This window comes from Epinephelus lanceolatus, chromosome 20, assembly GCF_041903045.1.
Source record: "Epinephelus lanceolatus isolate andai-2023 chromosome 20, ASM4190304v1, whole genome shotgun sequence".
In the NCBI taxonomy this organism is placed as follows: Eukaryota; Metazoa; Chordata; class Actinopteri; order Perciformes; family Serranidae; genus Epinephelus; species Epinephelus lanceolatus.
In genome coordinates, this window is record NC_135753.1 from 19,659,670 (window position 1) to 19,674,958 (window position 15,289).

General features: G+C 41.0%; 1 protein-coding gene across 2 annotated transcripts in view; it reads right to left on the minus strand.

The window, feature by feature from the left end:
- The window catches only part of plod2 (procollagen-lysine, 2-oxoglutarate 5-dioxygenase 2), a 41,148-nt gene extending 37,512 nt beyond the window's left edge, over positions 1 to 3,636 (minus strand). For both annotated transcript variants that reach the window (XM_033638326.2, XM_033638325.2), the window contains exon 1: positions 3,164 to 3,636. In XM_033638326.2, coding sequence (XP_033494217.1) covers positions 3,164 to 3,266 — 103 coding nt within the window. In that variant the 5' untranslated portion in view covers positions 3,267 to 3,636. The remainder of the gene's footprint in view (positions 1 to 3,163) is intronic.
- Positions 3,637 to 15,289: the final 11,653 nt, after the last annotated feature.

Below are 15,289 nucleotides of genomic sequence, written 5' to 3' on the forward strand. Positions count from 1 at the left end.
CATGATTGCAGGTTTGGCTTGCCAACAGGGTTTGTTAGTTTGTTAGACTGGAATTACAGGCAATAGAGAGCTCTACTGAATATAAGGCATGGACAACTTTAGGTGGAGCTTCCTTTTCTTCTCTATAAAACGCTCCCTGCCGACACGTCAGTGTTGTCTGGGAAAGGTCTAATCTAAAGACGCCTTGGAACAGTGGGAAGCAGACCAGATCATACTGAGTAATGGCATTTATAGTCTCTGGCGTACACGCACACACCAAGAAATATGGCCTTGTAACTGTCAGGGATACAAAAGTTGTTGCCAGGTAAACAGTGTCAACATCTCTCTGTTGATAGCGTTGATATTTAAAACAGATCTTTAGAACAGTGAACCTTTTACCGTTTTCATAAAGTGGCATCTTTATGTTCAAACTGATAATTGGCAGTTTCACTTACTGGGACACCAGTATTGTAAAATGTCTCAGGGTCTTAGATTAGCGGTCGGTGGCCTAAACTCACACAACAAGAACTACAAGTTCAATCCAGTATATTTGCTGTCAGCATGGCATTCACACAGTCACTCAGAAATAAGTGAAAGGCTCCATTCAAGGGCCCGGACAGTGGGGGTCTGCGCTGCCCACTTTTTGTAACTTTCCAAAACCGACAAACCAACAGCCACGTCCACTGTTCATAGCGACTGGCAAGGTGTACATAGGTGAGAAATGGGCAGAGCTCTGCATTCCTGCTTCTTCTAATGTCCCTTTTCATGGCTGAATTATGCCGTTTGCATCTGCGCTACTATCAATGGAGAGGCATTGTGCTCTTAGAGGAAGGTTGGAGAGGAGGTTATCATGATGTGCATTAAGTTTAAACCACCAGAGAAACACTGTCCTTGCATATCAGCTTGCACAGGTGGCATTCATACTGTAACTGCACAAGTTTTTGTAACCTTTTGACAATTTCTGCTTTGTAATACCCCGTCACTATGAAGAACTGCACCTCGCCCCATCTAAAACAGTATGTACGACTTGTTTTATTTTTTGATGTGGCATTCTAATAGAGAATATTTATCAGTTATTTGCTTCACTTTTCACCCCATTACTCTGCATCCTGCTTGATTCTGGAAAGAAAGAAATCTGAGAACTTGGAGGGGAAAAAGGATGACTCATCAAGTTGATATTCTACACTGTTAACACCTCATACAATAGGTGTAACACTCGAGTGTTTCTGACGTTACCACCCAGACAGGCCCCGGGATTGCTTGAGTGTTTTAGCAGTGTGTCCTAGTCAAAACTACAGGGCTTCTATTTGGAGCAGAAAAATGAGAGACACAAAAGAACTTACGCAGTACATCTCAAATCTGGGCATAAAACATGTAATGCAATCCCTCACGCAATGTGTTTTGGCTTGTGTGCTTCAATAAAAGTTATGCACTGTAACACGGCAAACTATTTATGGATTTATACTCCATAAACTGTTAATTGAGTTGGTAGAATTTCTCGCCAGTGCCTTGTGTAATGCATCAAAACATCTTTAGAGGTTAAAGTTCACACACACATATATATATATATATATATATATATATATATATATATATATATATATATATATATATATATATGTATGTATGGTCTGGACCATGTTTTACTGTTTTGCACACTGAGGGAGTTTGCAGAAACATCTGTGCATGATGTTCCTTTGGCAATGAAACGTAAGGAAAAACTTAAAAAAAGTAGGCTAGATTTTGAATGTATTTTTGGTGACCCAGCCCTTTTAGTACACAGATCAGATCTATATGAACCTCAAATGCCTCTATTCGAAACAGAAAAGAGCTTTTAAGCTGGTGAAGCAAGATTGCAAGATGTAAAAATCTAATTTTAGCAACGGTAGTGCATCATATACTTTGAAAGGCTCTCAGTAAATGTGGCACCTGGTTAAATCTAAAGGGATGGAGCTAAGTAGCATGCAGTTAACCACGTTTACATCACTGAATGAAGTCATTGCACTACTTTGTCCATTTAAAGTGTGAAAGGTTTCATTTACAGCTGCTGATAGACCCCAAATTCCATTCATGAGGGATTAAGTAGGTTTAGTGTATTAATCCCAACAAGCTGTATCACTTTAACCTCATGATATAATCCCCCCCAGGTGCACTAACAAGGCTCTCATAAGCAAACATTTTAACCCTTGTAAAGTTAATGTGGCTACTGTGCAGGGGTTAGCCCAGACCAGAGGACAAAACAAGCTTGTTGAGACTGAAGGCAGCTGTTGTTCCCTGACAGTAGACTGCCCCCCCCCCTCCTTACCAAAATGCATCATTAAAAAGTCCTAAATTTCCAGACTCAACTCACACATCAGCCCACAGCACTTATGACACCCATACTGGTATAAAGACACACATGCACCCACTTATGTTGTTGTTTGCAGTTTTTTTTTACAAGGTGCCCTGTGACTGTAAAAGGGGCTGTGTTGCGCTGAAATGATTTAAGGGTAATTTAGAGCAATTCAATGCCAACAAGTCAATAAAACGGTGACACATTGGGGGAGCTTAACCTATATACACGCAGTGTGTGTCTCAACAGCTGAGCACTCAGGTTGTACTTGGCTCCACTCCATCAACCTTCAATTATAACAGCTTTACAACCGCCTCTCTTGTTTCCCAAGCACATAATTGCTTGTTTGCTGTTAAAATCAAATACTAAAGGGATTTCTGATTTATGTTGAATGCTGGCTAATAAGTGTCTGATTGTTCTGGATTTCATTCAAGTCTGACTGTAGCCTGAAGCAAGTGTAAACAAGTGAAACCGACCAGAGTTATTTTACAGCTTGACATGTGTATATAAAAGCTGGTTGCTGCGTGCTGCCAGACAACATAACATAAAAACAGGATTGTGAGAAACCGCAGACGGTTCTTTTGTGTTGAACACTATCATGTAATTTAACGCTGCAACATATATAGAGCCTGACACAGGCAGATTCACGCACAGGGAGCCACAGGCATGCAACCTGCGCCTCTTTACATGCAGCCGGTAATTACATCCTCGAAAATACCTCATTCATATCTCACACTTAGCGCGACAGCTCAGACAGATATAAAGATGTGTTGGCTTAAATGAGGAATAATATGATTTTGATTGTTATGTTAGGGGCGAGCTGCAAACAGTAGGAAGGAGGAAAAAGTTTACCTTTAGGAATAGGCGCAGGAGGTTGAGGTGTTTCAGTAGAGTAGACACAATTTGCAAACTTCATCCAACATGAAAACACAAAACAAAACTTGAGGTACTCCATAGTTCTTGAGCAAAAGTGCGACTGGTCGACCGGACTATTACCTCCCAGCCCGCAGTGGTCAGGGTCGGCCCTGCAGGCTCGTAATGTGCGCTCTCGCGATAATAAAATATTAAAAGTTTAAAAAAAAAAAATCATCCAATGGATATGAAGTTGTCTGGTCGAGCAGCTCCGGAGACAGCCTGTGCTCCAGGGGACGCGTAGTATAAGTACTGCAATTCAGGGAAATTAGAGCGCAACAGGCGTGGTTGCTTAATTGTGACTGCAGCCACTTGAGTTCCCGCTGAAGTCACCGCCCATAGAGAGACAGCGGAGGAGAGATAAGAGTGTTCACCCCCTGACACAGGCACGTCCTGCGCGAAAGTTTGACTAAGCACAGCTGTATCTGAACCCCCACCCCCACTCCTTTGCCATTACATATCCCTCCCCTGGTCCCCTCCCCCTGAGCACCGAGCGCCTGCCTGACCAACACTGCACCCCTTCTGCTCCACAGTCCTCACTCAGCCTCAGTGCATTCAGACTATAAAAAACACATTTAAATGCGGCAGATCAGCATTCTATAAATGCTTTTATAGTAAAGGCAATATTTGTTTTGTAGTAATTTTTCTATACAGCACAGTTAAAGGTTTAGTGTGTTGTGTTTAAAGGGGCATATTGGTAAAAATAGAATATAAGTATTTTTTCTTTAGTGTTTTTCAGTCTGTTCCTAGGGCTGGCTATTTTCACTGTTTTCCTGATTCGATTTGATTCAATTCGATATTGATTCGCTTGGGGATTTATCACCTTCAATACCAGTTTTTGGTATAATGTGATAGAGATTCTGAGAGAACTAATACTGTAGATTTACAAGGAATAATTTTTCAAAGATAATCAATTTAGAACAGGAATAAAACTAAATGATGTTTGTAGAGCAGCGACACTAATATTAAAACAGCAAAGTCACAATATAAACTCAATATCTCACTAGAAACAAATCAAAAATGTCAGTATATACCACCCAGCCTGAGGTTGGACAGTAAAACTGTCCCTCTGCTCCTGAGGAGATCACTGCCTGCAGGTCACATTACCGTTGGCGAGTTTTAAGATATGCAAACTAAGCTAAACTGTTACACATAAACTGTTGTTGTTTTAGTTTGTTAGTAACAATTTGCTATTAGCAATTTGCTATTAGCACTCTGTTCCTGTTTAAAAGAAAATGTTAGCGGTAGTGGATGAGAGACTGCAGACAGAGCAGAGTGAATTATCACTTTTCTAAAAGTTTACATGTTGCTAAACAGCTGTATTGATAAAATACTGACTTCACCTGGTGGAGGTTTTCTTGCACTCACAGTAACAAGCGTTGGCATAGTCAGCTAAAGTTATCTTCACTTCTCTGTCTCCACTGCGGATCCTCTGCTCCGACTTCCTGCACAGGCAGTAGGAGAAGAGGCTGCTGCAGCATGATAATGTATGATGCCAAAACATAAAAACAGTAAAGCCCAGCATACACTGTACGATTTTTGACTGGATTTGACCCGATTTTTGAGACGCACGACCTGCCGACGCTCGGGCCGGATTTCCGCTTCGTCGTACGTCTTTTGCCATGCAGTGTACAGGGGGGGGCGAGGGCCGATCATCTGTTCCAGAGCCATGGTCGGACGGTCGGATGAATTTCTGACGTGTCAGAAATTTTGGTCGGCCGGCACAGACATTCACACAGTTGAAGCAGAGCCACGAGCCGATTCACCAACGTCTGTGCATTTATCCCTCACTGCGCCTGCGCGAAGACGTAGATCACCAATGGCGACGCGTCGGTGGACTGTAAATATGGAGGCCAGGTTGGTTGAGCTGTGGCAACAGTATGAGTGCCTGTTCAATGTTTCTTCTTCCACCTACCACCACCGCTATCAACGAGAGAAACGCTGGCAGGAGATAGCCAATATTCTTCAGCTGCCTGGTAAGTTTTTTCTGCTCTCATTTTCAAGCAAGCACAACAAACATACAAGCTAGTGTGCTAGACGAGGTACAACACACACACACACACACACACACACAGAGGGTGCACCCGGCTGTAGCCGGCTTACCTCCAACTCTCGTTGTAAAATGGACAAACCATACTGTCCACATCTCTCAAGCCATCTGCGAGTCCATATGCGCTGATGCCTCTTCTTTTTGGACGTTTCAGCACACAGTATTGCGCAAATCATCAAAGCAAAACGCTTGTCCTGCTTCGTTGGCAACATTGGCACTTCCGGAGCAAATCTGAGCTTTCAAATGTATCTTTATTGACAACTGTCAACGGGCAGGACAGTCAGCAGTGGCCGACGAGCCGTTTTCACCCATACAGTGTGAGCTCTCTGATTGTGCTTTATGATCGGAACGTACAGTGTGAGCACATAAATCGTGAGCTTTGGCCACACATCGCAGACGATTCACTCGTACAGTGTGAGCTGGTATTAACAACAAGATTTTAAAAATCGCACAGTGTATGCTGGGCTTAAGCTAGCAGAAATTAAAGAGTCAGTAACATCGGGGCTTCTAAATACTACGGTCGTTAATAATTAGCGCCGCAGCCGTTTTCTATCAACGAGAATAACGGAGTTAAAGCTTCACGCATTCGTGGAAAAAAGCGTATATTAAAAGATCGATCTCGGATTTTATGAATCGATGTCGGTTCATTCAAATTAAAATCGATGTGAATCGGATGAATCGATTATATTTACCCAGCCCTATCCGTTACCTTAGAATGAGTCACTACGGAGTGGGATGTCCATGTATATTACCATGTTGCAATTCCATGTGTCTACCGAAGCCCAGAATGGACAAACCAAACACTGGCTCTAGATTAGGGCCGCAACGATTAGTTGACTAATCGATGACTAATCGACTAGTAAAATAATCTGTGACTATTTTATTAGTCAACTAATCGGTTTGAGTCATTTTTCATAGAAAAGTACAATAAAAGTACCCCAAAATACTCTTAATGCAGCTTCTTATGTTCAGATATCGGCAGCTTTACACACTCTCCCATGACGGTGAACTAAAACCCTTTGGCGTGAGTACGAAACAAGACATTATGTGACATCATTTTGGGGTTTGGGAGAGACGGACCGACTTTTTTCAACATTTTAACACATTTTTCAATAAAATGATTAGTCAACTAATCGAAGAAATAATCAACAGATTAGTGGACAGTGAAAATAATCGCTAGTTGCAGCCCTACTCTAGATGGGGCCATTTGTGTGCTAGCATCAATCACCATAATTACCAGCCCCTCCACATTTATTCTGTGTCTTTAGCAGCCCATTTGGTTTGGAAAGAAGGACACCTCTGCAGATAATTCAGTTCCAGATAAAAACCTCCTGAACATCTGGATCTTAATTTATCAGAGAAAAAATCTGAGTACACATTAGTGGGTGCTGGGCTAGCGGCCCATCTCCAACATGATGACGAACAACATTGGAAAAACACTTTCTTTAAAAACTGTTAAACAGCTTCATTGAGTGTTTTTACTGCTGTTAATCACCAGGGGTCTCATTTATAACCATTGCATACACACCAAACAAGGCCTGAAAGAGGTTTAAGTCACTTCCCACGGAAAAGTTGTGATCTATAAAAGCAGACTTGATGGGAGAAGCTTTGACCCATGCTTACAAACATTTTGGAGACAGGAAAATGGCAATGCAGATGGTGAGGTGGAAGCCTGATTGTAGAAATTGTCGAATGTTTTCTGGCACGTGCCATTTTTGGCTTTTGTCCGTAAGTAGACTTTTAGTATTGATCCTACACACCGTTTTATAAATGAGACCCCTGGTTTGTTTGTTTGTTTGGAGAGATGAAGACCTCTGTGGATAATTCGGCTCACGGTAAAAACCTCCTGAAACAATGAATATTAAAGGAATTCAAACCGGTAAAAGTTTCAGCTCATTGCAATTCACAGTCCTCACCACTAAGTGCTGCTAAATCCCCCTAAATCTTAAAACCTGTTCCTTTTAAGTAGAAAAACCATAGTGTAAGAATACTAAGTTACAGTAACCATTTAAATTTCAAACAACAAAATTTACTTACAAGTGTCAGAGGAAGCTACTTTGTGTGTATTATATTATTAGAGAAATATTATTTATAAAGTGTAGGCAGCATTTTAATGTTGTAGTCAGTGTAGGTGGAGCTCATTTTAAGTGCCTTAGTGGAGTAAAGGTATAAAGTGAATGGAAATACTCATGTATAGTACAGTCAAGTACTCAGTTACTTTCCACTGGGGTTTCAACTGCCAATTAATTTTCTGCAAATAGATTAACCAACTGATGACTTTGGCTCTACTTTCCATCATTCCTCAATACAACACAGCAGATCACACTATGCCCTCATCTAACCAATGGCAGTATATCAAAGTGTAAACTGATACTGCAGTTGCTAGTTGTAAGTCCTGCTTCCCTACAGCAGTGGACAAACGCACACTCAGACACACGAGGGGAGAAATGAAGAGGAAAAACAGAAACCACACATTAAATCCAGCTTCCATCAACCGTTGGATTGTATTTTTGTCTCCCTGTGTGTCAGCTGACCTTGAAACCAGTGCTTTGTCCCATTTGTGTCTCTCATTCCTTATTAGGAGTAACAGACTCGTCCCCGGCGTAAACCATTCCTGTCTGGCGAACACTATGCATGGCAGTCGCAATGGCTGCCAGTGCCCAGATTGTTTTACTTAATGACATCACCGAGATTTTGGTTTTCAAATGCAGAGGGAGTTGAAACCTCTTTCCAGAGAAGCCCTGATAAACCCTGAAAATGTAGAGCCGTGCCAGAGAACACAACAGAGTACTTGACTGGGGCTTGAACTATTCTTTTTACTGTAATTCAGCATGAATCCAACACTGAAGTGAGCACTGGGCGGGCACATTTATGGAAATAAGTGTGTCATGAGAAAATTACAACTTTAAATCTTGCTGTGTAGCTTCAAACAAAAGAGGCTACCCTCCCTACTGTGCAGCTCAGACAAACACAAACTGGGTTAAAACAACACAGCGTTAATCAAGATTTGCAAAAGTATCAATATTTGTAATTAAAGTCTTACAGAATGTGTAATTTCAAGACTCAGTGATACATATCTAGCAGGGATTTTTGCCCCGTGGGTTGGTGAGGGAACTCTGCAGCTGGAAAATATAAGTGTTTGTGGTACGGAACCTCATGCTGCATATTGGCAGCGTGCGATCGGGAGTAAGCTGTGTCTTGCTTCAATTCACTGCAGCCTGAACACCCACCAAACGTTTGGAAAGGCCAGTGAAATGTCCTCTGGATTTGATTACACCCTGACAAAATGTCCAGAGGTTATATGAGGGGTTTAATATCCTATCAGAGGCCCACGCTTGGAAATGTGAAATACTACAGCCTGTAAGAAACACTAGGACAGTTGTAGTCTTTTTCCTTTCCAAGTCAGGTTCTGCAAAAAATGTGACATGCAGTGGCACTGATGACACATTTTAATTTGGGATGCATGTGGCATGGGTGAGGAAATTACATTTAATTACACAGAAATTGCCGCATACAGAGACTGGGAGACTGCTGCGGTAAGTGGGGTGAGGACGGAGGAGAAAGCCAGGAGCTCATCAGGACACCTGCACATAATTGTGCAGGTGTGGAGACAGTGGGTTTACAGGCACTGTGTAAATTTAATCAAGCTGAAAGAAGAAACAGATGATTCATTAGGGAGGCAGACTATAAAGAAAATGCCCAATATTGAGTATAAACCTAGAAATTCCTATGAGGAAAAAGAGAGCTCATGAGAAAAGGGACACATGGGAAAATGAAGCTGAAATAGTCCCTCCATTTATTCAATGATTTTCCCGTATGACTGACATGAATATTATGGGGCATATACAGTAATCTAAAGAACGTATTGTCCCTTTCACTTACGTCAGCGCACTGCTTCAGGCGATATCTGTCAGTGGTCGGACACACCTTGGGTTTCTTTCCACTTTTCTCTATTTTTGACACAACCTTCTTTTGGTGGTGCAGCCAGATGGTTTTGCAATTGCACGTGACTCACAAATCCTAGACACTTGGTCCCCTAAACCTTGCTTAGGAACCCACAATTGCAACATGATTATGAAGAATGAGTTTTATTTTTATCTCAAACGCTTTGATCACTCCGCAGAAAGTTTAATTACTAGTCCCAATCAATGGCGAGAGCAGCACTCCTTTCCCCCACTCAACTCGTCCTCTTCTAAATTTGTCTTTACGTCACCCTTGGCTCAGCTCTGTCGACGTCAATCCCAGTTATGAGGTCCACGGGGCATCCGCTGGCCCAGGGTGTGGTCTAGGGGTTTGCTAGGAAGGGGTTTCATCAACACTGCATTTAATCTAAGACCAAAGAATTTTAACAAGCACAGCAAGTACTTTTTTAATGTCACGCCAGAGTCTGGCCACAAAAGGGAAAAGAGGTTAGGCGTGAATTAATCCACTTTGATCATGGGCGGTCTGCCTTCTATTGTCTCAGACTAAACATCTGAGCTTGCCGTAAAGATTTGAGCAGCAAATTACGTGAATGCACACTTGAAGATGTTTGCAATTTCCAAACCTGTGTGACTCTCAGTCCTATAAAATTGCATTTTTACCAAATAGTCTGGGTTTTTTTCGGGCAGCGCTCCTTGAAAATTACACATAATGAGCTCTTTTGCTGGCCTTTCATTTGAATGTCATCATTAGGCGGCCACGTGAAAACCACAAAACCGTTCCAGAAGTAGGTTGAGGAGAAGAGGATTCAACCCTGCATTAATCTCGTCCTTGCAGTGCCACCTTTATCGCTCCAAAGAATCTGTTCATACACCACTAATTTGCTTTGCCAAATGCAGTTTGGAGGATACATAATCGTTGCCTGGACAACTATTTTTTTTAATGGCACGATGGGGGACCTTTACTGTATATATCCCAGAAGGCACAGGGAGGAGGTCAGGGTGAGTACTTAGATGTACAAAGCTCAGGACCTTGACACCATGGCTTCAGATTCCTGTGTTCCACATGTTGTTAGGACTAGCCACTTACACGCTTAGGCCCTGATGAGACAGAGCGCATTTTGCAGTTTGCTGCACTTTTTTTTTTTTTTTTGTAATTATTGCAAGGCAACCACTGACTCACATGGACAGACATAAGGCACTTGAGGACTGCACATGGGGAGAGATCTGTGTGGGTATATGAGACACTCAGAAAAAGGAGAACTCACAGAGTACCATGGGCTGATCCAGGAGCTTTGCCTGGATGATGGTTGGTTCACAGCTTATTTTAGGATGAGTTGGGGACAGTCTGACAATCTGCTGTCAATTGTCGAGCATAATTACGGTTGCTAAAACATTAGAAAGTAGTTGAGGCCGCAGTTTGTTCAGATATGACTTGCAGATTGCCAAGGACGATAATGAAAGTGAGCTAACGTTAGTTTGACAAAAATTATGCACACTACCACTTGTAATCTCAGCTACAGAAGGCCCGCCTTTCAATTCATCTGATTGGGCAATGGCAAAAAATGCCAGCAACGTCGGGCACTTTTTTTGCTCTGAGTTGAAGCCAAAAACAGAAAAACATGAGGTGCTTCGCAAGGCATAAAGAGGCGAGCAAAACGCTTCACTCTCATCGAAAACAAGTACAAAAAGCCGCCACAAGCTGCTAAAAGTCACTCTGCCTGATCGAGGTTAGATTTAGGTTAGATTATAGTTACATTAAAAATACATCGAGCATGTTTTGTAGGTTAAAAACAATTTGATACTTTGATTCCATAGCCTGTTGACCCAAAAGCACATTTGCTAATGCATTTGTAAGTGATGTATGAAGATCACTGTTAGGAGAAAGTGTTAGTGAGATCTTACATGTCTCTAGTCTTTGGTTTCCTCTTAGGAATGTCAATGTAAAAGTAAATAACCATCCCCCGTTTTATATTTTACATCTCCTCCCTTTCCCCTCATTGAGTATATATGGTGTTTTCCTAGGCTGCGTTTGCACAGATGTTGCCTCAGCCATTTGTTTATCTCAGCTGGTGAAAGCATGAGAAATTCCAGATCCTGTATGCTGTCTGTAGTGAGCGGACTACATTTTATTTCTCAATGTGTGTTGAGCTCCAGGAGTAATCAGAGGAGTATATTTTTGTTCCATGTTGGCAGGAAACAGAGTTAACAATTGTTTCCATAAAGATTGTAGTTTCAATGATTTATCGTAAACCCCTACAGGACATACTTACAGTCCCAGTCAGCCTTCACAATGCCTTTTAAAACTCACTTTAAGTTGAATTCTCAAAATGTGTGCAGTAATTTAACCCAGCAGTTGTAAGAAATGAACAATAGAGGAACCTCAGCCCACAGTTGCTGGATGTGTCAGTAGTGTAAACACATTACTTTAAGACAAGAGGCTGGCTAGTTGCCTCAACTTACATACTGTCATTTTCTTCAATCACTGAGACATGTAAAAGTTATTTGTATCCCCTAACTTCCACACATCAAACTTACTTATGTAACCAGTTATGTCATTTTTAAAGACTTGCACAGTATGAATTTATCACACAGTTTTCAACATTTTATTATGTGTTTAATTATAAGGGAAGTCTGTGACATGGGATGTTGCACAAAACAGGACCCTGCATACTCAAGCTGAAGAAAACATCTGTGTTTCTCCCAGCTGGGGACATCTCAGCCAGCAAATCACTGTAGGAATGACATCAGTCACATCACATGTGTGTGTGGCCTGGGTGTTTGAATTCATCGGAAACGTGGAGAATTTCTCAAGAATATCTGACCGCACAAGTTCAGGAAATCCAGAAATGTACATTTTCAAACAGAATATCCCCAGAGCGAATTCTGAAGAAGTCTCCACTGTTCTTTCAGAGAGGCAAAAAAACACTAAGGAATTGCACATTAATCTTGACCGAACACAGCTGTTTCTGTGTTGACTGTTTGTTGGAGAAAATTCTCAATGATGTTTATTGAAATGTGGGCTCACCAGGAGTTCAAAGGTGAGAGTTTACCACTTTTACGACACCAGTTAACGTTGCAGTACAGCACCCATATAAATGGTGGTCAAGATGCAGAGAAAACAAGGCTTAAAGTAACTTTAGTTTTACTCTTGGCACAGCTTGTTTATTATGTAACTTGAGCACTATGGGGCAGGGTAGGAGTGATGAGGTTTTGGTTTAGATCCAGGAATTTTTAACACTGCAAGACCAGACATGTAATATTCTCATGAACTTAAGCTGTAACTTGGATGAAAATCAAGCTCGTGTCCCATGACTGCAGGGTGTCTTAAAATGTCTTAAATTCAATGTTACAACAATAAGGCCTTAAAAGCCATTAAATAGTCCTAAATTTGAATTTGTTAGGTCTTAACTGCTACAAACATTTGATTTAATGTCATTTATACATCTTTTAATTTGTGTTTGTGAAAATGAGTGAAGCCTTTCTGTGTTAAAGTCCACATTTCTAATTTTGCAAACCTTTAAAAAACTATAATACTGTCATTTTACTTCATACTTGCATTTACTTGTTGGTAAAATGTACATCAATGTAGCTCACTCTCATAACCATATTCCTACAAAACACCTACCTCTGCACAGGACCACATATATACTACTTACCTGCAATACTTAAATAAGTAAAACATGATTTGTCTATAAATCAGTCCTAAATTTGGTTACAAGGTGTCTTGAATGGGTCTCAAAAAGCTTTAAATCTAACTGTCTAATACCTGTAGACACCCTGGACCGTCTATCATAAAGTGCATTTTAATGCATGTAAACCTGGATTGAGATGCAGATAAGAAATGTAAAATGGAAATTACTCAAGAGTACGTACCTCTGCCAGAGCTGTCCAATGCTCGCACATTTTTTTCATGTGAATTTAAACTCCTTTACTTTAGTTTAATCTTTATTTTTCTCAGGAAACAGCTTCTGTGTTCTCTTCATTTCAAAATGTTGTCATCGTGAAGAAAATGACCCAAACTGATCACAGAAAGAGAAAGTGTTATCTGGTGATCACATACAGTAAATGACTAAACAGTACGCTAACATTAGCCAATACCACCAAACACAAAGTACAGCTGAGGTTGATGGGAATGCCATTAGCTTTCCGGATATTCGGTTGTAAATTAACAAATTTAACAAATAAAAATTTTGTCCTGATGACAGTGCTAGACAAAAATTGACAACCCAATCGCTAAAGTAAGTGTTGGCATTGTGCATTTCTGGCCCCAGTGAGACGGAGCGCATTTTGTAAGTTGCTGAAATGTACCCTAAGATCTAAATAAAAAATGGACAGGCATAGAGCACTTGAGGACTGGACACAGGGAAACAAATTTGTGTGGGTCCATGAGATCCTCAGAAAAAGGAGAACTCACAGAGAGTACCATTGGCTGCTCCAGGAGCTTTGCCTGGGTGACGGTTGGTTATTTTTGGAGCCTTAAACCAACCGGCCAAATGGTTTACAGTATTAGTGCAAAAGGAGAAGATACAGAAGGAGAAAATATATATATACACTATCAAAACCAATGGCAATCTGCTGTCAATCATTTCTGCAAACCACGGATGTGTCACATTTGTACCTTTTTATAGCGGATAATTTAAAACCTTACATTTCTTTACATTTTTAATTTTATGTTGTGACAGTGCTGTGGTTAACGAGTGGTTAGGTTTAGGCACAAAAACCACTGATCGAGGGTTGGGGAGAGATCATGTCTTGGCTTTGAATACCCGTTTTGGTCGCTCCAACCACAACTGGAAATGTCCTGAACTCTCGTTAAAAATCCCGGCTTTTCTTGGTCTTGAACAGTAGTCCGCCGCTGGGCAGCCGTCTTGCCAAAGTATCAGACCATCCACCATCCCTCCACCTCCTGATGAGAAATTCAGCCATATAAATGGAATCTGAATGACACCAATTAAATTAAATGCACAAATGTAACATATCCGGGGTTTGCAGAAACGTACAAAGCCAAAAATTAATTGGAATCGGGCTGGAAGCGAAGGGCTAGCCAAAGCTGTTTAGTTCATCCTGAGGGGAACATACATGTGTCTACCAAGTTAATGACAATTTACACATCACAAAAAATGTCAGAGGATCACCAAATTCAGTTGACCTCATTCTCTGAGGCCTATAAATATCTGCACCACATGTGGTGCCAGTTCATCTAATAGATGCTGAGATATTTTTCAGGATAAGTACAAATTTTTACCTGCCAGGATTGAACATTTTCCGATGATCAGGAGAAAATGGAATAAGAAATCACCCCTATCCATGTCCTTTCTGGCCCCGCATGTAGACGCCTCCACGGTTCACATTGTTTTCCAACCACAGCTTAATTAGCTGAAGCAGTCAGAACAGTGCCACGTCATATATTCCAGAAAATCATGCCAAGCAATGTGTAGAAACTATCATTATTACAAAACGGGGGCTTTGCTATGACTCAGAAATTCATAGAAGTCTAAGATAGTGCAGTGAATTTATGTGAAACTTGAATCAAAAGGGACCTGTGGCCTCAAACGTTTTGCATTCTAAAAATGATCACTTAACATGGTGGAGTGTTGACAGTATCCACGGACACGCTGACATCAGCCACACTGGAATGTTGGAGAACATTTCCACATTAGTGATTTTTAAATCTCCCATGAATCAAAATCTTATTGAAAAGATGCCGTTGTTGCACAGATGTAACAGATTGTGAAAAATAATACGCGAGCTGCACCAAACTGCCCCACAAACTGCTTGATTTAACCCTCTATTCAAGCTTTGCTTTTTATTCTGCCCCAGAGTAGCTCTTTTCATAGATGTGTGATTAAAAAAGCTTTAAAATGGCAGTTCTTTAGGTTACACCCAAGGTTAACAGCTTCAGGTTAATGGCTTACTTGAAAAGGGAGAAAATGAAATGTTCTCATTTCCCTTTTCATGTCACCCTCCAAGGACATCTGTGTTTGACATAATCAGTCCAATCAGTTACTCTGCAGGCTGGAGTTTTGTGGAAATATATAAAAAAATAAAAATAAAATAAATTACATCCATGTTTTATGAGAGCTGCTTAAGAAT